The following is a 24,981-nucleotide window of genomic DNA, read 5'->3' as shown; positions in this document are numbered from 1 at the left end:
CACAACCATCTGATTGGTACACACGAAGCATTATCAGCCAATCAGCAGTGCGTATTCATAGCGCATGTAGTCAGCGCTTCAGCGTCGAGCAGATAGGTGTTTAGCAGGTGAGCATCAGGCAGCGGACTCTCCCCAAATGATAATAAACACCTCCCAGTCAACTACTAGTAACATCACTATGAGCCCGTTGACCTACTAGAAACTTAAACTGCAGCTCAGCTCGCTCGCAGTCCTGGTTTGAGGTGAAGGCTAATTACCTCTCAGTTCCAGCCACATCGACCCCTTCTGAGCGCCTATTTTCAGCTGCTGGGAATATTGTAAACAAGAAAAGAAGCAAAGCAAGTAGACATGCTAACCTTTCTTCATTACAACTGTTAGTCACTCACTGGAATGAGTAGAATTGGTTATTGTGTACTGTGTTGGACTGGATGTTTATTTTGCACATTTTATAAGCAATACTTAATGTTTACAGTGCTCCAGAATATTTAGATTGGAACTTTTTTGTATTGGATGTTTATCTTTATTTTTGCACATTTTAGCAAATAAGCAATACTTTCACTTTTGTTGAAATGTTTACACTGTTGTTACAGAATATTTCGTTTTGCACTTTTTTGTATTGGACGTTTATCTTTATTTTTGCACATTTTAAAGCAAAATAAGCAATACTTTTACTTTTGAAATGCTTATACTATTGCAGAATATTAAGATTTGCACTGGATGTTTACTTTTATATTTGCACATTAAAAAGCAAATAAGCTACTTTTAATTTTGTTAAATGTTAAAAGTTTTAAATGTTTACATTGTTACAGAATATTTTGTCATGTTGTTGTCAATGTTGACTGAGTGGCCATACTTTTTTTTTTTGTAAATAAAAACCATGCCTTTTGAAAAAACTGGCCTACTTTTATTTTTTCATCTTCATTTTAAATAATAATAAAAAAAAAAATCGGTAAAAGGAAAAATAATCTATAGATGAATCGAAAAAATAATCTATAGATTAACCGATTAATCGAAAAAATAATCTATAGATTAATCGATAGAAAAATAATCGTTAGCTGCAGCCTTAATATTGTGGAGGATGCATATATGTTTAACAGTTCTTTCTTTTTACATAGCCATGTTTAGAGTAGCTAGTACTTTTCCTTTGTATATGCTACCAGTTTATTTTGTCCTCAAATGCCTGTTTAGTGTCTTAACCATTGGAATGTGAAATACAACCCCCACTCTTTTCCTTATCAGTGTTGCGAGGGGGAGAGATGGGGGCTTTCTTTGTGTGCAAGGAGTGGGCTTTTCCGTTTGAATGTCAGATCAACTAGAGTAGCCGATATGAATGTATTGGTTAAGCTGATCTCCTAAATCTTTAGTAAAACTTGAAAATATTCCAATTCTGTCTTGATGGTCCTTCTTACTCAGCATATATGTCATCGAAAGAACTTGGGATTGACCTGTAACTTAGATTACCTGGGAGGAAAAGCTGGTCGACACAACAAGATATATATATATACACTACCGTTCAAAAGTTTGGAGTCACATTGAAATGTCCTTATTTTTGAAGGAAAAGCACTGTACTTTTCAATGAAGATAACTTTAAACTAGTCTTAACTTTAAAGAAATACACTCTATACATTGCTAATGTGGTAAATGACTATTCTAGCTGCAAATGTCTGGTTTTTGGTGCAATATCTACATAGGTGTATAGAGGCCCATTTCCAGCAACTATCACTCCAGTGTTCTAATGGTACAATGTGTTTGCTCATTGGCTCAGAAGGCTAATTGATGATTAGAAAACCCTTGTGCAATCATGTTCACACATCTGAAAACAGTTTAGCTCGTTACAGAAGCTACAAAACTGACCTTCCTTTGAGCGGATTGAGTTTCTGGAGCATCACATTTGTGGGGTCAATTAAACGCTCAAAATGGCCAGAAAAAGAGAACTTTCATCTGAAACTCGACAGTCTATTCTTGTTCTTAGAAATGAAGGCTATTCCACAAAATTGTTTGGGTGACCCCAAACTTTTGAACGGTAGTGTATATATATATAAATAATCCATTCATGAATGAGTATATCCGTTCGGCCACCGTGTTCAATGGAGAAGTCTGACCTACAAAATGTGCAGGCAGCATACCCCTTCCCCTTCGAGCTGTCCTGGATGAACTGAAATTATTTTTTCTAATCATTTTGGAACTTGCAAGTGTACTTCTTCTTCTCACTGGTCGTCGCCATGTCTCCTCTTCGTTCTTCTGCTTCGTCTCTGTTATGATTTTGGACATTACTACTTGCCGTAGTTTTGAAGCAATGCATGATGGGAATCCGGATGTTGTGTGTGAGTGTATTATTAAAGTGCCGGCTGTAATAAACACCACGCTGAGAAATAGCTCCGTGCCTGCCTACTTTATGGGTTATAGATAAACCTATGGATAACGGAGACATATATAATAGTCTCCTTTTCAGGTGAGAGAGGACGCTAAAGGCAGTGCCTTTAAGGCACACCCCCAATATTGTTGTCCGGGTGGAAATCGGGAGATATTCGGTAGAATGGTTGCCCCGGGAGATTTTCGGTAGGGGCACTGAAATTCGAGAGTCTCCCGGGAAAATCGGGAGGGTTGGCAAGTATGCAAAAGACACACAATGCAAATCCATTTTCTGTGTCACAACAGAAAATAAGAAAAAAGTCTACAACCACTACATGTCTATAAGGGAAAATTACTTAAACTTCAACGACTGTCGTTGGCTTTGACAGTAGGATTGCTCATTTGCTTTAAAACAGTTGTTTTTCTCCATACGATAGGGCAACACCATCCTTGCCCAGGCACGCCCTCCTGGTTTTGGAGTATAAATATTTGGGGTTTTGGCACCAGCCGTGAGACAATATCTGACCAATCTAAGTCTAAGACTAGATCTGATCAATTTAAGTCTTTGAGCATGAACTGATTAGGCCTACTGAGGTATTGGCACCAGCCGCGAGACTAAATCTGACCAATCAAAGTCTAAGACTAGATCTGATCAATCTAAGTCTTTGAGCATGAACTGATTAGGCCTACTGAGGTATTGGCACCAGCCGCGAGACTAAATCTGACCAATCAAAGTCTAAGACTAGATCTGATCAATCTAAGTCTTTGAGCATGAACTGATTAGGCCTACTGAGGTATTGGCACCAGCCGCGAGACTAAATCTGACCAATCTAAGTCTAAGACTAGATCTGATCAATCTAAGTCTTTGAGCATGAACTGATTAGGCCTACTGAGGTATTGGCACAAGCCACAAGACTAAATCTGACCAATCTAAGTCTATGAGCATGAACTGATGAAGCCTACTCAGATGACAGGCCAAAGAAAAGTAATCTAAGACTAAACAAACAGTCCAGTTGCAATCGATTGAATTCCCTGAGATTACTACAGTTTGGGGACACGTTCAAGACTGAGGTGGAACGTCTGGCGTATATTATGAAATGGCTAATGAAGCATAAGTGGCAATATACACTTTTTACCCACTTATCCCCTTGGCAGGCTCGGGGCTAGGTGATAACGTGAGCGCATTAGCATGGATATGAACTGTGCACAAACTGTTTTGTCTTTGATGTTCACCAGTCAAAGTCGGTAAAGACCGCCAGCAACGTGACGCTCCCCCAATCACCTCACACACACTATTATTTACACACACACTCATAAAAATCAGTAGCTGTAGCCAAAGTTGTTACTTCCATTAAAACAATGCAGATATAGATATGGCTTTAACAACAAGGGTACCTGATAAGCAGCAGGTCCTGGGTTGGTGTTCATGGACACTTTGAAGCGATCTTCCCTGGAGGCCATCAGAGCCATGGGAGGGGAAGATTTAACAACTGGGTTGTAGCAACCTGGACCTAGTTTTCAAACAGACACACAACAACAAACAAACACATACAGTAGTGGGCAAAAGTCTTGGTCCAGCAGTCATTTTGACACAGTTATACCATTCATTTTGAAATACACTACTGTTCAAAACTTTGGGGTCACCCAAACAATTTTATGGAATAGCCTTCATTTCTAAGAACAAGAATAGACTGTCAAGTTTCAGATGAAAGTTCTCTTTTTCTGGCCATTTTGAGCGTTTAATTGACCCCACAAATGTGATGCTCCAGAAACTCAATCTGCTCAAAGGAAGGTCAGTTTTGTAGCTTCTGTAACGAGCTAAAGTGTTTTCAGATGTGTGAACATGATTGCACAAGGGTTTTCTAATCATCAATTAGCCTTCTGAGCCAATGAGCAAACACATTGTAGCATTAGAACACTGGAGTGATAGTTGCTGGAAATGGGCCTCTATACACCTATGTAGATATTGCACCAAAAACCAGACATTTGCAGCTAGAATAGTCATTTACCACATGAGCAATGTATAGAGTGTATTTCTTTAAAGTTAAGACTAGTTTAAAGTTATCTTCATTGAAAAGTACAGTGCTTTTCCTTCAAAAATAAGGACATTTCAATGTGACCCTAAACTTTTGAACGGTAGTGTACATGTAACTAGAGATGTCCGATAATGGCTTTTTTGCCGATATCCGATATTCTGTTATTGTCCAACTCTTAATTACTGATTCCGATATGAACCGATACCGATACATACAGTCGTGGAATTAACACATTATTATGCCTAATTTTGTTGTGATGCCCCGCTGGATGCATTAAACAATGTAACAAGGTTTTCCAAAATAAATCAACTCAAGTTATGGAAAAAAATGCCAACATGGCACTGCCATATTATTGAAGTCACGAAGTGCATTATTTTTTTTTAACTCAAAACAGCAGCTTGGAATTTGGGACATGCTCTCCCACTACAACTATGGGAAATACTATACTTTGACTTTCACGAACTGCATTATTATTATAATTTTTTTAAACATGCCTCAAAACAACATTAACAAAAACAATGAAGGCACACAGCTTTAGTCCAGAGTATACTAGAGTTAACTTGCCAACCTTGAGACCTCCGAATTCGGGAGATGGGGCGGCAGGGTTGAGGTGGGGGGGCGGGGTTTGATGGTAGCGAGGGGTGTATATTGTAGCGTCCCGGAAGAGTTAGTGCTGCAAGGGGTTCTGGGTATTTGTTCTGTTGTGTTTATGTTGTGTTACGGTGCGGATGTTCTCCTGAAATGTGTTTGTCATTCTTGTTTGGTGTGGGTTTACAGTGTGGCGCATATTTGCAACAGTGTTAAAGTTGTTTATATGGTCACCCTCAGTGTGACCTGTATGGCTGTTGACCAAGTATGTGTTGCATTCACTTATGTGTGTAATAGCCGTATATATTATGTGACGCTGTTTGTAGGAAGGAAAAGCGGACGTGACGACAGGTTGTAGAGGACGCTAAAGGCAGTGCCTTTAAGGCACGCCCCCAATAATGTTGTCCGGGGTGGAAATCGGGAGAATGATTGTCCCGCCAGATTTACGGGAGGGGTACTGAAGTTCGGGAGTCTCCCGGGAAAATCGGGAGGTTGAAACCGATACCGATAATATTCCGATATTACATTTTAAAGCATTTATCGGCCGATAATATCGGACATCACTACACGTAACCAACTAAAAACAAGACACACACAAATAGACGCTAACATATGTCATTCTACAGGGACTTACATGTGCCATGTGTTTATAGTTAGCTTGCTGAGAATGATGAAGAATGTAATGTTCCCTAATGGTCCATACACTGTGGACCTATTCATTTATGCAAATTCCATAATGACTAAAATGATTCTTCATGTGTGTACCACTAAATACATTTCAAAGTGTGCGTGTGTGTGTGTGTGTGTGTGTGTGTGTGTGTGTGTGTGTGTGTGTGTGTGTGTGTGTGTGTGTGTGTGTGTGTGTGTGTGTGTGTGTGTGTGTGTGTGTGTGTGTGTGTGTGAGTGTGTGTGTGTGAGAGAAACACCCCAACAAACAGTGCAAATCTATTTATATGCAAATTGGAATTTGGTTAAACGGTTGGAGGTGCCTCATGGGTTGAGTCCCCGTAGTGAAATGGGCCAAGTCATAAATTATCCAACTAAGTCAGGAATCTATTCATTTTGAAACAACACTGTTTTCATTGAGACTGTAATTGAAGTAAATATTAGCTCGGAGGCACACTGAGACCGAGCTAATTTGAGTGCGGGGCTGGAGCTACACTGTACACCTACCTGCCCCAATAAATACCTGTAGATGTCGATTGATGGATGGATGGATGGATGGATGGATGGATGGATGGATGGATGGATGGATGGATAAATTGATGTAAGGCTGAATGAATGGATAAATGGATGTATGATGGTTGGGTCAATTAGTGGATAAATGCATGAGTAGATGGTCCAGTGGCTGGATGTATGTACACTACCGTTCAAAAGTTTGGGGTCACATTGAAAAGTCCTTATTTTTGAAGGAAAAGCACCGTACTTTTCAATGAAGATAACTTTAAACTAGTCTTAACTTTAAAGAAATACACTCTATACATTGCTAATGTGGTAAATGACTATTCTAGCTGCAAATGTCTGGTTTTTGGTGCAATATCTACATAGGTGTATAGAGGCCCATTTCCAGAAACTATCACTCCAGTGTTCTAATGGTACAATGTGTTTGCTCATTGGCTCAGAAGGCTAATTGATGATTAGAAAACCCTTGTGCAATCATGTTCACACATCTGAAAACAGTTTAGCTCGTTACAGAAGCTACAAAACTGACCTTCCTTTGAGCAGATTGAGTTTCTGGAGCATCACATTTGTGGGGTCAATTAAACGCTCAAAATGGCCAGAAAAAGAGAACTTTCATCTGAAACTCGACAGTCTATTCTTGTTCTTAGAAATGAAGGCTATTCCACAAAATTGTTTGGGTGACCCCAAACCTTTGAACGGTAGTGTATGATGGATAGTTGATACATTGATTAAAAGTGATAGATGGATACAATAAATATAGATAGATAAATTGACATACTGATGATATATGATGGATATGTTGTAAATGGATGATGTGTGATAGTTTATAAATTGATTATTAATGATAGATGGATATGATAAAAATACATAGTTTATAAATTGATTATAAATGATGGATATAATAAAAACAGATAGTTGATCAATGGATGATGGATGATAGTTGAAAAATGTATTCATGACAGAGCGATGTAATAAAATTGAATTTTGATAAATTGATGATGTATGATGGATTGATATAATACAAACAGATGCTTGATAAATGGATGCTGTATGATAGATGGCTATAAGAAAATAGACAGTTGATAAATGGATGATGTATGATAGTTGATTATATACAACAGATGGATATACAGTAATAAAAAAGTTAATATATGGATGATATATGATAGATGGTTGAAAAATGTATATATGATAGAGCAAAGTAATAAAATAGAATTGTGATAAATTGATGATTTATGATAGATTGATATAATACAAACAGATGCTTGATAAATGGATGCTGTATGATAGATGGCTATAACAAAATAGATAGTTGATAAATGGATGATGTATGATAGTTGACACATTGATTATACATAACAGATGGATATACGGTAATAAAAAAGTTTATATATGGATGATATATGGTTGAAAAATTGATGGTGCATGATAAATGGATCTAATAAAAACAAATAATTGATAAATTGATGACGTCTGATAGATACATGGATATAACAGTTGATTGTTGATAAATGGATATAATAAAAATAGGTGGTTGACAACTTGATGATATGATGGATACAATAAAAATAGATAGTTGATAAATGCTGCGATGAGGTGGCGACTTGTCCAGGGTGTACACCGCCTTCCGCCCGAATGCAGCTGAGAAAGGCTCCAGCACCCCCCGCGACCCCAAAAGGGACAAGCGGTAGAAAATGGATGGATAGATAGTTGATAAATGGGTGACGTGTAATAGTTGATTAACTGATTGTATATAAGATAGATGGGCATAATAAAAAAAGTTTATGATAAATGGATAATATATGAAAGATGGTTGACAAATTGATGATGTATGATAAACAAATATAATAAAAAATGAAAGATTTTAATCATATATAATCATATATAATCAACTTGATAAGTTGATTATATATGATGGATGGATATAACAAAAATAGACTGTTGACAAATTGATGAGGTAAGATAGATGGTCGATAAATTGATGATATATGAGAGTTTGATGTAATGAAAATAGAAAGTTGACAAATCGATGATATATAATAGATGGTTGACAAATTGATGATGGATGATCGATAAATATTTACAAAAAATTATAGTTGGTACATGGATGATGGATGATTGACAAATGGATGCCGTCTGATCGATAGATATAAATATTGATAGTTGATACGTGGATGACGTATAATAGATGGTTGACAAATTGACGATATATAATAGATGAAAAGACAGTTGACAAATTGATTATATATGATGGATGGATAGTTGACAAATGGATGATGTATGATATCATTGGATTGATATACAGTGTGGCTGGCTAATGAAATGATGAATAGATGGTTCATAAATGTTAATGGATGATTGTCAGTCAAGTCATAAATGGTTAGCTGGTTATGTAAATGCATGGCACGTGTCTCATACCGGGTCCATTGTGCACACATTGCAGAAAGGAAGCATGACGCGGCGCTGCAGAGAGGAAGCTACTTTGACGTCTTTTTGCGTCTTCACTTCTGGCTGCAGAGTGTCCACCTGCTGCCAGTGGCCTGCTAACATCGTACACATTGGGTCGAGGGGAATCCTACAGAACAGCAAAGCAGCACGTGTTACCATGGTAAAAAACTTTTGTCATGTTTTTAATAAGGTTCATATTCCAACATGTATGAGTTCAATCCATGGTCAGGATCAAGGTATCGCACAATAGGGATTTAAAATCAATCTTAAACAAATGCATTAATGACAACCTCGTTGTAATTACCATTACTGAGAAGATGATGCTTTTGCACTTTCAAATACGTGCAAAAAAAAAAGACAATCCTTAATTAGTTCCACAGGGAGGGGAAATCTTTGTTTTATTTACAGCATGAGCAACCTGTGAATATACAACTAGCATGATAGTAAAATACCGTATTTTCCGCACCACGAGCCGCCCCGTGTTGTAAGCCGCACCTTCAATGAATGGCATATTTCAAAACTATGTTTACCTATTAGCCGCCCCGTGTTATTAGCCGCACCTACGCTACGCTAAAGGGAATGTCAAAAAAACAGTCAGATAGGTCAGTCAAACTTTAATAATATATCACAAATCAGCGTTCTAACAACTCTGTTCACTCCCAAAATGTAATGTGCAAATGTGCAATCACAAAAATAGTAACACTCAAAATAGTGCAGAGCAATAGCAACATCAATAACTCAACGTTGCTCATATGTTAGTGTCACACAACACACAAAATAAACATTTAAAGCTCACTTTCTGAAGTTATTACTCATCCACAAATGCGTCGAATTATTCTTCTTCGGTGTGCTTCACTTGTTTTTTGACACCATCTGTGATGTGGACGCGCATGCAGTCATAGATCAACAGGGACGGAGCTGCGTGAAAAAAGTCACCCGGTCTCTTCGCTCATTTTTTCTTCATCCATCCATCCCTTCGAGTTAGCTTTTATGATGACGCCGGCTGGAAAGTTGTCTTTTGGCAAGGTCTTCCTTTTGAATATCACCGTGGGTGGAAGTTTCTGGCCGTTAGCATGGCAAGCTAGAACCACAGTGAAGGACGACTTCTCATTCCCTGTGGTGCGACTATTCACCGTACGTGTTCCCGTTGTATCCACAGTGCGGTTCACATGAATATCAAAAGTCAGTGGAACCTTGTACGCGTGTCTCTTAGTAGGAGACATTTTGTGGTCTTTACAGAAACACACAAATGAAATTAAACGTAATATCCGCGCGCTTCTTCTTCTACGGGGGCGGGTGCTCACCTTGGCGGTTGCTTACAGTAGAAGAAGAAGTAGCGCTTCCTCTTCTATGGGGGCGGTTGCTTACCGTAGAAGAAGAAGAGCTTCCTCTTCTACGGGGAAAAAAGATGGCGGCTGTTTACCGTAGTTGCGAGACCTAAACTTTATGAAAATAAATATTAATATTAATCCATATATAAGGCGCACCGGGTTATTAGCCGCACTGTCAGCTTTTGAGAAACATTGTGGTTTTTAGGTGCGGCTTATGGTGCGGAAAATACGGTACTAACCACTATACTATATATACACTATAAAGAGTAAATGGTAAAATATTAACAGTGTTATAAATTAAATAAATCATATCTGTCATGATCCGTGGTCCGGATCATGTTTTCGTTAAGTTTGACGCCATTGGTTCCTGTTTTTTGTGCACTCTCGTTTGTTTTGGTTGCCATGGTTGCGTATGATTTTCACCTGCCGCTGGTGTTCGGGACGCTCACCTGGCTCTAATCTAGTGACACTATTTAAGCCTGCTTTTGCCAGTCAATCGGCCTGGCGTCATTGTTTGGTTCATGTCTGATTCCAAGTTTATGCCAAGTGTTCGCTTCATGCCTTGTATACGTAAGTTTTTGTTTGTTCATGCCACAGCTAGTAAGTTTTCCTTGTTATAGTTTATGCTAAGTGTTAGTTTAGCTCCCAAGTGCGATCAGCGCGTAGTGCCTTTGCCTTGTTTTCCGTTTTTTGTAGTACTTTGAGTTTTGAGAAGATTAATAAATATGTTCCTACCTGCAAGCCTTGTCCGGAATAGTCCGCCGTTTGCATCCCGGGAGAACAAACCCCGCAGTAAGCTGCAAAAACCCCACCGTGACAATATCAATATTCTGTGTTTTAAGCTACGGCTACTTTTAAATCGTATATACATTTCAGCAATAGCTTACCAAAATAAAGATAAAAAAGGTTAAAAAAAATATTTTTAAAAAAAGCATTAATTTTACTAAAAAAGTGTTGTAAGATTGTTTTCTAAACTGACATATTTATTTTACCACTTTTGGGGCTTCCATCATTGGCCATCTGTTATTAGAGCACAAAGCTAGTCTTGTTGGACTTTTTTGTCAACATATGGCAACACACTGCTTACAGAGAAAAACAAAGGCTCAATTGTGGACTTGCCATGGCACTTTAGAGGGATGAGCGCGAATAATGACGGGGCTGCAGCATGGTCTTAAAATATCACTGTTGATTTTCACTGTTAATTTTCTGTGGTGATTTTCTGTGTGGTTGAGTCATGTTCACTGGTAAGGTGGTCTTGTCATGTGAATAGTTGATGCTCATGGCTGAATATAGCCATGCCATCCATTTAACATACTGTAACCAAGTTGTTATTAAGATCGATATATATATATATATATAAAATGGAATAACAGACACGTTCATAACAATAATATGTTCAATATTTACCGTATTCTAGTCATTTTAAGCATTACCGGAACTTATTTCATCAGTGCTTTTATTTCCGTTCCCGTAGCAACGCACTTCCAACTTCTAGCAACAAATGTGTGTTCCTACTTGAGGAAACAAACACAAGTGTTTTATAATCATGGCAGACTTGGTAATAGACAACAAAGAGGACTATTTTGGGACAAATGAGAATTCACAACCGTATCTTTTTGAAGCTGAATATACAGAGGATGAACGAGCACGAAATAAGGGTGAAACGTTGGAGGAGACGGAAGCCGAAAGAGTGAGGTCAGCGTGACTTGACGCTGCAAATGTGGAACTTGGAGCCAAGCTATGCCGACATATCCAAATCACCTGTAAAAAAGTCCCCAGTCAACTGAACCCAAATGGAAAGCTGTCCATTAAGTAAGTCCCTATAATATTGATCAAAATACATGCAGCACGTCATCTAGCTATTACAACAACATACACTGCTAATACTTTACAGATACTGTAATATGATTGTTCATATTATATGGTGTCCTATCACATTGTGTTGTGCATTACAAACTCAAAAACGATTTTGATACTGACGCAAAAGCTAGCTTACGGTTAATGCTGAAGCATGCCGTCACAAAACGATGTGTTAGTACGCTAGAATTAACAGTACCTCGGTGTTCACGTTTACAAGAACAATGTTGTTACAGCTTGGTTACGTAACAAATGAAGTGTTGTTGGCGACTTTTGGAGGTATTTTTAAAGCTGCATTGCCAGCCACAAAGAACAAGTCGATTTTTACAAATTAGAATGCAAAAAAAAAAAAAAAAAGTTTTCTTCTTGTCTCTCATAAGGGTTGAGAACAATTGGGCAAAATAAAAAAATTAAAAAGTGCAATTCCAGTTCACATCTTGGAGAGCTGTTGCACCAGGTGGATTGACATGATTCATGGCTCCAACATTAGAGATGTCAATTGAAATAAAGGAGAGGATTGTCAAACGTTTTCAAGAAAGTAAATCACGCAATGTCGCAAAAGTTGTTGATTGTTCACAGTCAGCTGTGTCTAAAATCTGGACCAAGTACAAACAACCAGGCATGTGATTTGTTTGTCTATAATCGGAAATGTGTCTTTTTTATCGCTGTAAATAGGAAAAAATATTTTCCGTTTTTCTTCGGGTTTTTTCCGACCTACAATGTGTGTTAAAATCTTGATCCGTCGCTTTGCCATACCTGCCAACAACTACGGTTTTCCCATAATGAGTACGATGTTCGATATTCCAGTGGTAAAAACTAAGTTTTTCCATCAAAAATTATTAACTTCAAAATTGAAGCTACGTAGCGAAGCAACTCCGCGGGCAGGAGACAAAATATACGGGAAACATTAATGATGATTGGTTGGTTTACGTTTGACAAAATCCAGGATTGGTTGGTTGGTTTACTATGATGAGTCATGATTGGTTAAGATTAGGGATGTCCGATAATGTCTTTTTGCCGATATCCGATATTCCGATATTGTCCAACTCTTTAATTACCGATACCGATATCAACCGATACCGATATATACAGTCGTAGAATTAACACACTATTATGCCTAATTTGGACAACCAGGTATGGTGAAGATAAGGTCCTTTTTTAAAAAATTAATAAGATAAATAAATTAAAAACATTTTCTTGAATAAAAAAGAAAGTAAAACAATATAAAAACAGTCACATAGAGACTAGTAATCAATGAAAATGAGTAGAATTAACTGTTGAAGGTTAGTACTATTAGTGGAGCAGCAGCACGCACAATCATATGTGCTTACGGACTGTATCCCTTGCAGACTGTATTGATATATAATGTAGGAACCAGAATATTAATAACAGAAAGAAACAACCCTTTTGTGTGAATGAGTGTAAATGGTGGAGGGAGGTTTTTTTGGGTTGGTGTACTAATTGTAAGTGTATCTTGTGTTTTTTATGTTGATTTAATAAAAATAAATTTAAAAAAACGATTCCGATAATAAAAAAAACGATACCGATAATTTCCGATATTACATTTTAAAGCATTTAAAAGTTAAGTTTAAAGCATTTATCGGTTAAGTTAAGATTAGGGCAAAACATTACAGACAGGCCAATCAGAAGCAAGATAGGGCAGGTCATTGACCCAGGAAGGGAAATCACAACAGACATCCCAAATGACGACGAGAGAGTCGTAGAAAAGAAGAGGGAATATTCAAGCGGGCGATTTATATATTTAAAAAAAACAGTGGAAGATGGCAGAGGGATTCTTTTCCTTAGATTTTTCTTTTCGCAATGTAGACGACGTGCAGAAAACCCACAATGTGTCTACTTGGCCACATTTGGACAAATGTATGCGTCTGGATAAAACAATGCCTAAAAATTTTTTAATTCTTTACCATGTCAGCCCAAATCAAAACTACTCACGACATGGAAGACATGGAATACACATTTAAGAACACACATGATTGTGGCAGAAGTGATCACTTTTGCTCCAGTATAGCTTGTCTAAATGCAAAATTTCATTTTCATTGGAGTTTTACAACAAGACAGTAGCTGACATTTTCTCCATTGTGGCCCCCAGAACCCTGGCTTGTTTTCAGTCTTTTTCATTGAGTTCAAATCACATGCCTGAACAACATGGAAAGGTTGTAAAAGGCAAGCATGCTGGTAGACCAAAGAAAACATCAAAGCGTCAAGACAGAAAACTTAAACATGTCTTGAAAACAGAAAATGCACAACCAAACAAATGAAGAGGAAATTGGAGTCATTGTCTGTGACCGAACTGTAAGAAAACGCCTGAAGAAAATGGGATTTAAATACAGAAACGCTAAACGAAAGCCATCATTAACACCTGAACAGAAAAAAATCAAGAAGCCAGAAGTTGCTATTTGAAATGACTATAGTTGTATGTCATGTCTGTTGCCAGTTTGTTTCTACAAAGTTGAACAACTAAATGGACATCCTCCAGGGGATAGAATTACTGTGCATGACTTTTCCGCCTTTTGACTGCAGAAGTACAAACAAACAACTATTTTTCTTACATACAAATGGCAAGAAGAAAAAATAACTTCCTTTTTTTAATGATGTTAAGGAAACCTACATGATGATGGTGTAACGCTTTGATGAGCAGGAGTAATCTTCCCACTGCTATTTATTGAGAGACAACAGACAGCTGCGATTGTGGCGTCAAAAATGTATAGCATGTGCTTGTCATTTTAATGGCCGACACGTCATTATCGAGCACAGTAAGCCCTCGAGATGCTATATTTAACATCTTCGAGGAGGAAGTGAACAGCTGCTTCCGAGCCCAAGTCCTTTAGAACAACTTATATATTTTTTTTTGCTTCCATTAGATGTAAGATTCTTATAAGGATCAACGGGATATTGTTACACTGCAAAAAGTCAGTGTTCAACAACAAGAAAAAAAAGACAAAAATTAGGGGTATTTTCTTTGAACTAAGCAAAATTATCTGCCAATAGAACAAGAAAATTCGTCTTGTCAAGACTTTCCGAAACAATTAAAATTAGCTAACCTCAATGAACCCAAAAATACCTTAAAATAAGTATATTCTCACGAATAACAAGTGCACTTTTCTTGGTAGAAAAAAAAAAGAGGCCTTTTTGCTCAATATGTTGAAAAATATTCTTAAAATAATTAAATGCTAGTGCCATTATCTTGACATAATGATATGCGCTCGGCATCATGATTGGTTTTTTCATGCTTGAAGTAAGAAATTATTACTTTAAAAAAGTAGTTTTATACTTGTGAGTGTTGATGACACAGCTGATATTCTAGTTTCAAGCATGTTTTACTCAATATAGGTCATAAAATATCAGCTACAAGCTGTAATATCTTAGTGAGATCATTTAGGACCAAAACCCTTAAAACAAGTAAAACACTCTAACATAAAATCTGCTTAGTGAGAAGAATTATCTTATCAGACAGAAAATAAGCAAATATTACCCTTATTTGAGATATTTAATCTTACTTAGATTTCAGTTTTTGCACTGTAACGTCTTATAGAGAAGTCCAATGTGCATTGCTATTGCAATACATTATATGTGAATAACTTTGGATGTCTGGGAGGCGCTGTGAGCTGAAAAAAAGACTGGATAAGTTGCCCTATCCATGAAAATAAAAACAATAGGTTGAACTTATTTAAACCAACAGTGCTTGTTTTTCCCTCCTGGAATTGCCAGCTATTGTGGAGGATCACAGCTGGTGTCTCATCATGAGGCTTGATGAGAACCATCTGCAGGCTTTTAGTAGCCGCGGTAAAGGCTGTAGTGTCATAAGGCCTTAATGAGGTCGTAGACGGGCCTTAAATATGGATGTGATGACATGAGAGGAAACATATGGGCTTCATTTGCATCTTGTTCACTTTTTATAGGTAGCGCTTTAGAGCTGACAGTGACAGTCTTGTACTTCATTTTGTAGTCTCGTTTTATGGTGCTTTAATTTCTAGTCGTGTTTCTTTGTCAACTCAAATTTGCACGTTAACAACGACAATGACGCTCACCTTCAAAGACGTATAAAGAAGTATTTTATTAACTCCCATGTATTATTCACTGAGGCATCAAGAAAAGAAACGACTAACATTGCACCAAACACAACCGGCATTACAATTCTTGACAGCAACTTGCATTTTCCAATCATGCAAATAGAAAATAATCTGTTCCAGTCTTAAACGCTCTACGGGTGTTTTTTTTTTTTAAATCACTCTAACATGTCATGCCTGAAAGTTACTGGTATGTGTCGAATGTCAAAAATGGTTACCGTATTTTTCGGACTATAAGTCGCAGTTTTTTTCATAGTTTGGCCGGGGGTGCGACTTATACTCAGGAGCAACTTATGTGTGAAATTATTAACACATTACCGTAAAATATCAAATAATATTATTTAGCTCATTCACGTAAGAGACTAGACGTATAAGATTTCATGGGATTTAGCGATTAGGAGTGACAGATTGTTTGGTAAACGTATAGCATGTTCTATATGTTATAGTAATTTGAATGACTCTTACCATAATATGTTACGTTAACATACCAGGCACGTTCTCAGTTGGTTATTTATGCCTCATATAACGTACACTTATTCAGCCTGTTGTTCACTATTCTTTATTTATTTTAAATAGCCTTTTAAATGTCTATTCTTGGTGTTGGGTTTTATCAAATAAATTTCCCCCAAAAATGCGACTTATACTCCAGTGCGACTTATATATGTTTTTTCCTTCTTTATTATGCATTTTCGGCTGGTGCGACTTATACTCCGGAGCGACTTATACTCCGAAAAATACGGTACTTGTGAGACACTTTTGTCGCAATAAGTTGTACGGTTATCATTACAACATACAACACCTGTTTGCCATCCCTGGTACAGGTAAAAGCCAAAGAAAAAGCAAAACACAGTTGAGTTTGTGGAAGTCCTAACCAAATGTATCGTCACTTCAACATCTTTTTTTTTTAATTGAATTTAAAATTTAGAATCGTATGACTTTGTATATATTTATTAATAAACGGTGGTGCATCAGTTTTCATTAGTAATGCTTTCCAAAGGATCAAACGTAAATCGAAGCAATTGTTCCCATGAGAAACAATTTAAAGCAATGAAACGCAGGCAAACAAACTAGACTATTAGGCAGAATGTTTGACCTGAACGATAACCGAGACCGTATACAAAAACCGGCGCAATTTTTTGGCAAAAATTTGTACAGAAAACCAAATCCTACAAAAAGTGCAATGCACAACAAATGAGGTACCACTGTATTGTATTTAGTCTTGTGGTTCTAGTTTACAGTATAGCAAGTTGCCACCTATTTGCGGTTTGGCATTCGATCCCCCACATATTTAGATTTCTTCTCAAAATAAAATTTGTATTAGTTTTTATTTGTGGAAAAAACCCACCCATTAACGCATTTTCTCTTTAAAAATGGGCTGTTTTGTTTTTTTGCTAAAAACTAGGGATGTCCGAATAATATCGGCAGTCCGATAAATGCTTTAAAATGTAATATCGGAAATTATCGGTATCGGTTTCAAAATTATCGGTATCTGTTTCAAAAAGTAAAATGTATGACTTTTTAAAACGCCGCTGTGTACACGGACGTAGGGAGAAGTACAGAGCGACAATAAACCTTAAAGGCACTGCCTTTGCGTGCTGGCCCAGTCACATAATATCTATGGCTTTTCACACACACAAGTGAATGCAAGGCATACCTGGTCAACAGCCATACAGGTCACACTGAGGGTAGCCGTATAAACAACTTTAACACTGTTACAAATATGCGCCACACTGTGAACCCACACCAAACAAGAATGACAACCACATCCGCACCGTAACACAACATAACACAACAGAACAAATACCCAGAACCCCTTGCAGCACTAACTCTTCCGGGACGCTACAATATACACCCCCCGCTACCCCCCCAACCCCGCCCACCTCAACTTCCTCATGGTCTCTCAGGGAGAGCATGTCCCAAATTCCAAGCTGCTGTTTTGAGGCATGTTAAAAAAAAAAAAAAGCACTTTGTGACTTCAATAATAAATATGGCAGTGCCATGTTGGCATTTTTTTCCCATAATTTGAGTTGATTTATTTTGGAAAACCTTGTTACATTGTTTAATGCATCCAGCGGGGCATCACAACAAAATTAGGCATAATAATGTGTTAATTCCACGACTGTATATATCGGTATCGGTAATTAAGAGTTGGACAATATTGGATATCGGCAAAAAAGCCATTATCGGACATCTCTACTAAACACCCACCTCATTCACCAATAGCTACTATCTATTGTACTGTAAAAGTGCGTTGCATCAAACCTACTGCCGTGTCTAATATTGTGGTTACCTTATTTATCTTCATGAAATCAACATCTTAAAAGCAATTACAGTATGATGCAGTGCAGTTATAGATCACTGAAACATACAACCAGAATAGTCATAGACCTCATTAGAGTGTTAGATTACTTCCCTAAGGAACAACTTTTGGAAGGCTTTCTCTGTGTGATGAATGTGTTCTATAATGGAGGAAGGATTTGGCAGCCAATGAGTCCCTGTTCAAACACTGACAACACCTGAAGCCCCTACCCCACTAGACCAACAACGGTTTTCTTACATCTTATTAATCGCAGCCCTCCCTGTCGTCCACCTGGCCAACTGCCTGGCTGGCTGCTTAGCTCCCAAGATCATCAGCCGCTACTAAACATCTGTCTGTATCCAAACACACAGCAGCTGCAACAAAATGACTAAACCTCTGCACGTCAACGCACTATCACTCAAACATCTGCGGAACACAGCTGGCTGCACACAGCGATGCTGGACTCTCCTCCAGGTGGGCTGGAGCAGATGGGTGATTAATGGACATAAGGAGAGAAAGGTACATCAAGTCGTGTACAGTAGAGTAAACAAATAGGAACTCCACCTTTGCAAAGATCAAGACTAGGTCATGTTATACAGTCTCTAATTCGATCGAAAACTGTCGCCAAAGTTTTAACTTGTTTAGATCGTCATTTGATTGTGGTCAGGGTCACAGAAGGTCGGGGGTATCTACAGGTCCTTGCTGACAATGCAGGAAAATTAATCCAAACACCCGCTTCTTGACAGCTGGAACAGCAGGTCGATACAAAAACAATCTGGCACGTTTCGCGCATGTGACTGGTATTGACACAAGACTCAAGCAAATCTAAACAGACCAGAGACTTTTCCCTCTGTGTATTTGTTTACGTTTCAGGTGGGGGACAGTCTAAGGACATCTGACAACATACTTTATATCTCAAAGTAAAACCTCACCTAATTGGAGTCATCAACTTAAAACAAATACGGCAAAAAAAACACCTTTTTTACACAACATTACCACCAAGGGGTACATTCTAATCTTCATTTGTGGTGTACACCACATACTGTATACACCATGCGGTGTATTTGCCAGAATACACAGGGTTGAGGTGGGGGGGGGGGGGGTGTATAGGGGGTTAGCGGGGGGTGTATATTGTAGCGTCCCGGAAGAGTTAGTGCTGCAAGGGGTTCTGGGTATTTGTTCTGTTGTGTTTATGTTGTTGTTACGGTGCGGATGTTCTCCCGAAATGTGTTTGTCATTCTTCTTTGGTGTGGGTTCACAGTGTAGCGCATATTTGTAACCGTGTTAAAGTTGTTTATACGGTCCCCCTCAGTGTGACCTGTATGGCTGTTGACCAAGTATACTGGCATTCACTTCTGTGTGTGTAAAAAGCCGTAGATATTATGTGATTGGGCCGGCACGCAAAGGCAGTGCCTTTAAGGCACGCCCCCAATATTGTTGTCTGGGTGGAAATCGGGAGAAATTCGTGAGTCTCCCGGGAAAATCGGGAGGGTTGGCAAGTATGACTGGGAGACGCAACTGCTCTGTACTTCTCCCTACGTTCGTGTATCACTCCATACAGCGGCGTTTTAAAAAGTCATAAATTGTACTTTTTGAAACAGATACCGATAATTTCCGATATTACATTTTAAAGCATTTATCGGCCGATAATATCGGACATCTCTACTTTAAATGTGTCCCAACTCTCACAGTCTTGCTGTACAGCTTCAGGTTGCTAGACAACCGCTTTGAGGTGGCGTTTAATCTAGTTAGCCTCCGGTTTACGGCATCTTCAGTTCGAGGATTTTATCAGCGAAGGGGGCTATGTTCCGGAGCAAGCCTTTAATTGTGATGAGACCGAAAAAGATGCCACAGCGAGTCTTTAGAAGGAGAAGGCACTACCGGGACACAAACCAATGAAGGATCGCCTTACACTGCTAGTTTGTGCTAAATCTATGTGAAGCCGCTGCTCACTATAACTCTGAAACTACCGGAGTGTTCGACAATACCACAAATATCACCCAACTCAAGGTAAAATTATTTTCCTTTCTTTGTTTTTTATCGTAGCAACATGGTAGTTAACATTTTGGGGCAGACCAATAAGACTTTAGTGTGTGTGTGTGTGTTGACATTTTGGCTTGCTGTAATAATGTTGTGTAGTTTGGATAAAACCATTACCCGCTTGTTATGTTGGTTTGATATAAATATACACTCTTCAAAGTGTGCAGTTTTTTTGTTACTAAAATAGGGACTTTTGTCGAGACTAGAACCAATTATTCATGTTTACATTGATTTAGGGCTGCAACTAATGATTAATTTGATAATCGATTCATCTGTCGATTATTACTTCGATAAATCGATTAATAATCGGATAAAAAAGACTAACTACATTTCTATCCTATCCAGTATTTTATTGAAAAAAAACAGCATACTGGCACCATACTTATTTTGATTGTTTCTCAGCTGTTTGTAAATGTTGCAGTTTATAAATAGTGTTTATTAAAAAAAAAAAAAAACATTTTTAATTAAAAAAATATTTTAAAAAAACTCTGCGCATAGCATAGATCCAACGAATCGATGACTAAATTAATCGGCAACTATTTTAATAATCGATTTTAATCGATTAGTTGTTGCAGCCCTACATTGATTCTTATTGAGAACTCTGCTTCACTATACAAACTTTTTGATTTATGAACTATGTTCAAGAACCCATTATTTTCGCAAATCAATGTTTCTGTGTATTTCCAAAGGATAATAGTGGTGTAACAGTTGCATATGAAGGAATAGCATAGGATAGGATAGGATAGGATAGGATAGGATAGGACTTTATTGTCATTGCACAAGTACAACTAAACTATGTTTTCAGCACAAACCCGTTCAAGATTAGACAAACAAACAGTGTACAGGGTTACAACTGCGTACACAACAAGGAGACGAAGCAGAAGAACGAGGAAGATACAGCCATGGCGACGTCGACGACGAGTAAGATGAAGAAATACGCTTGTAAGTTCCAAAACGAATGGAAACAAGAATTTCAGTTTATCAAGGACAGTTAGAAGGGGAAGGGGTATGCTGCCTGTAAATTTTGTAGAACAGACTTCTCCATTGAACACGGTGGCCGAACGGATACACTCACTCATGAACGGTCACTCGGTCAGCGAAGCACAAGGTGGCGGCAGCCCAGTATTATGGGCCACCTCGCTAAATGGAGACCCGAGGGTGTAACTTATGCCGAGACAAAGATGGCTATGCTGATAGCTGGAAGCAACATCGCGTTCTCATTTGCGGATGTCTTCAACAAATCCGTGAAGGATATGTTCCCGGATTCAGAGATCGTTCGCCAGTACGCAAATGGCAGAACAAAGGCTACTCAAATAGTGAAAGGTCAGTGTTGTTGGTTTTTTTTTTAGTAAGCAGCAAGCTGTGCTTCTGGCTGCAAAGCATTGTACTTTCAAGTACAACAATGAGTAGATGAGTGTTATGTGTGTGTATATGTGTAAATAAATGAACACTGAAATTCAAGTATTTCTTTTATTTTTATATATATATATATATATATATATATATATATATATATATATATATATATATATATATATATATATATATATAGCTATAATTCACTGAAAGTCAAGTATTTCTTATATATATATATACTTGACTTTTGGTGAATTCTAGCTGTAAATATACTCCTCCCCTCTTAGCCACGCCCCCCCCCCAAACACGCCCCCCATCTCCCGAATTCGGAGGTCTCAAGGTTGGCAAGTATGGCTGCCAGCCTTCCATCACCCCGAGGGGAAACAAGCGTTGGTGAAGGCGTGGGGTGGGGTAGGGGGTGTGTGTGTGTATGTGTCCATTGTCTTGGGTGTGATGATGTAATGTTCATAGACTGGGGCCGATCTGCATGCAAGCAAAAGTTTGACTCCAGGTGTCGTTGAGGAGGGAGGGAGGTCAAAAGCGTCCATCATTGAGGTGTCCTCGGGGGAATGTGACTTAGATGGAAACGTAGCTTACTTGTTGTAGGTGATAAAACAACCAAATGAGGTTTGACAAGTGCCCGCTTTTGTGGTTAAAATGGGCACAGGACAATGTAATATGTTCCACATGGTAGATGAAAATGTCAAATCACTTTGTAATGGCATCGCTATGACAACCAGCTGTATAGTGTGTGTGAGCGTGCGTATTTTGCAAAGGTGAGCAATCAAGAGACCCTGGAGAGTTAATTTAGCACACAATAGGTGTGTGATTGTGGACATGTGGCCCCACTAATGATGCATAGAGAGTGGTAAAAACTCCACTCTGGAGTTATGTTCATCAGCGAGGGGATCATGTCGCGTTTAGCCGCCCTCACTTTGTGCAAGGTCTTCTATTTTTGAGTCGCGCGGCGCTTTGGGAAGCCGGAGCTGTTTTTCACTTGGCTTGTTTTATAACAGGCAGCCAGCAGGGAGGAAACAATAAGTAGCAACCCTCAGCCAGAAGAGATAGGGACAGAGAGAGAGAGAGAAGAGAAGAGATTTTCACCCACTCCTCTCCCTGCATTAACTTAGAGAGTAGCCACACATCATAAAACCTCAAAGTGCTACACAGACAACTTCTCCATCTGTGCTCCCCACATACTTTCCAAAACTTACTTTTTTCTACACTTGGTTTTTAAAAAAAACAAAAAAAAATGCATATGAACTTATTTTAGCATATCCTTCAATTAAAAAAAAGCAGCAAGACCTTACAATTCAGCTAATAACGCTTGAGATGCATCGAGAACGCTATAACCACATTAATGTTAAAAGACCCCAAGCATCCAGATGACCCAAATTTCACAAACAACTTTTGTTTATGTATGTATTTGTTACTCCTGAAAATAAATCTGGCGGTCATTTCTAATAATGTCAGTTAGTTTTTGATTGATCGGCAGATAACAGGTCTCTGCGCTGCTGACCTGTCTCCGCTTGGGATGGTCTCCTGCTGGCCCCACTATGGACTGGACTCTCACTATTATGTTAGATCCACTATGGACTGGACTCTCACTATTATGTTAGATCCACTATGGACTGGACTCTCACTATTATGTTAGATCCACCATGAACTGGACTCTCACTATTATGTTACATCCGATCCACTATGGACTGGACTCTCACTATTATGTTAGATCCAGTATGGACTGGACTCTCACAATATTATGCTAGATCCACTATGGACTGGACTCTCACACTATTATGTTAAATCCACTATGGACTGGACTCTCACTCTATTATGTTAGATCCACTATGGACTGGACTCTCACACTATTATGTTAGATCCACTATGGACTGGACTCTCACACTATTATGTTAGATCCACTATGGACTGGACTCTCACACTATTATGTTAGATCCACTATTGACTGGACTCTCACACTATTATGTTAGATCCACTATGGACTGGACTCTCGCTATTATGTTAGATCCCTGATGGACTGGACTCTCACTATTATGTTAGATCCGCTATTGACTGGACTCTCACACTATTATGTTAGATCCACTATAGACTGGACTCTCGATATTATGTTAGATCCACGATGGACTGGACTCTCACTATTATGTTAGATCCGATTCACTATGGACTGGACTCACAATATTATGCTAGATCCACTATGGACTGGACTCTCACACTATTATGCTAGATCCACTATGGACTGGACTCTCACTATTATGTTAGATCCAGTAAGGACTGGACTCTCACAATATTAAGCTAGATCCACTATGGACTGGACTCTCACACTATTATGCTAGATCCACTATGGACTGGACTCTCACACTATTATGTTAGATCCACTATGAACTGGACTCTCACACTATTATGTTAGATCCAATATGGACTGGACTCTCACACTATTATGTTAGATCCACTATGGCAGGGGTCACCAACCTTTTTGAAACCAAGGGCTACTTCTTGGGTAGTGATTAATGCGAAGGGCTACCAGTTTGATACACACTTAAATAAATTGCCAGAAATAGCCAATTTGCTCAATTTACCTTTAACTCTATGTTATTATTAATAATTAATGATATTTATCTTTGTGGAAACACTGATCATCTTAATGATTTCTCACATTAAATATATATAGAAACAGATAAATATCAATATGCAAAACTTTATTTTTATATTTTTTCTAAGTGCACATTTTTCAAATTGAACATTTTCAAATGATCACTTCTAAGACAGTCTTGTGAAATCACAATATCCCATTTTAACTAGCTAGCCACTAACATTTTTTTTTAACAAATCATGAATTACTTTGCACCATGTTTGTACAAATAGTAACTCATGTAAAATAAAAATAAATAAACAAATAATTTATGGAACATCACTAGTAATTTTTCCTGATTAAGATTAATTTTAGAATTTTGATGACATGTTTTAAAAAGGTTAAAATCCAATCTGCACTTTGTTAGAATATATAACAAATTGGACCAAGCTATATTTCTAACAAAGACAAATCATTATTTCTTCTAGATTTTCTAGAATAAAAATTTTAAAAGAAATTCAAAAGACTTTGAAATAAGATTTAAATTTGATTCTACAGATTTTCTAGATTTGCCAGAATTTTTTTTTTGAATTTTAATCATAATAAGTTTGAAGAAATATTTCACAAATATTCTACGTCGAAAAAACAGAAGCTAAAATGAAGAATTAAATTAAAATGTATTTATTATTCTTAATAATAAATAAAAAATAAATTTACTTGAACATTGATTTAAATTGTCAGGAAAGAAGAGGAAGGAATTTAAAAGGTAAAAAGGTATATGTGTTTAAAAATCCTAAAATCATTTTTAAGGTTGTAT

At 37.9% G+C, this 24,981-nt stretch overlaps 1 protein-coding gene across 1 annotated transcript in view; it reads right to left on the bottom strand.

The window, feature by feature from the left end:
• The window catches only part of stpg2 (sperm-tail PG-rich repeat containing 2), a 109,665-nt gene that overhangs the window by 11,534 nt on the left and 73,150 nt on the right, over nt 1-24,981 (bottom strand). Inside the window, exons 11-12 of the mRNA XM_062025823.1 lie at nt 8,577-8,733; nt 3,748-3,863 (exon numbers count right to left, since the gene is read on the bottom strand). Coding sequence (XP_061881807.1) covers nt 3,748-3,863; nt 8,577-8,733 — 273 coding nt within the window. The remainder of the gene's footprint in view (nt 1-3,747; nt 3,864-8,576; nt 8,734-24,981) is intronic.

Source organism: Entelurus aequoreus, linkage group LG17, assembly GCF_033978785.1.
Source record: "Entelurus aequoreus isolate RoL-2023_Sb linkage group LG17, RoL_Eaeq_v1.1, whole genome shotgun sequence".
In the NCBI taxonomy this organism is placed as follows: Eukaryota; Metazoa; Chordata; class Actinopteri; order Syngnathiformes; family Syngnathidae; genus Entelurus; species Entelurus aequoreus.
Note: the sequence above shows the minus strand (reverse complement) of the source record. Positions and strands in the feature narration are given on the sequence as shown.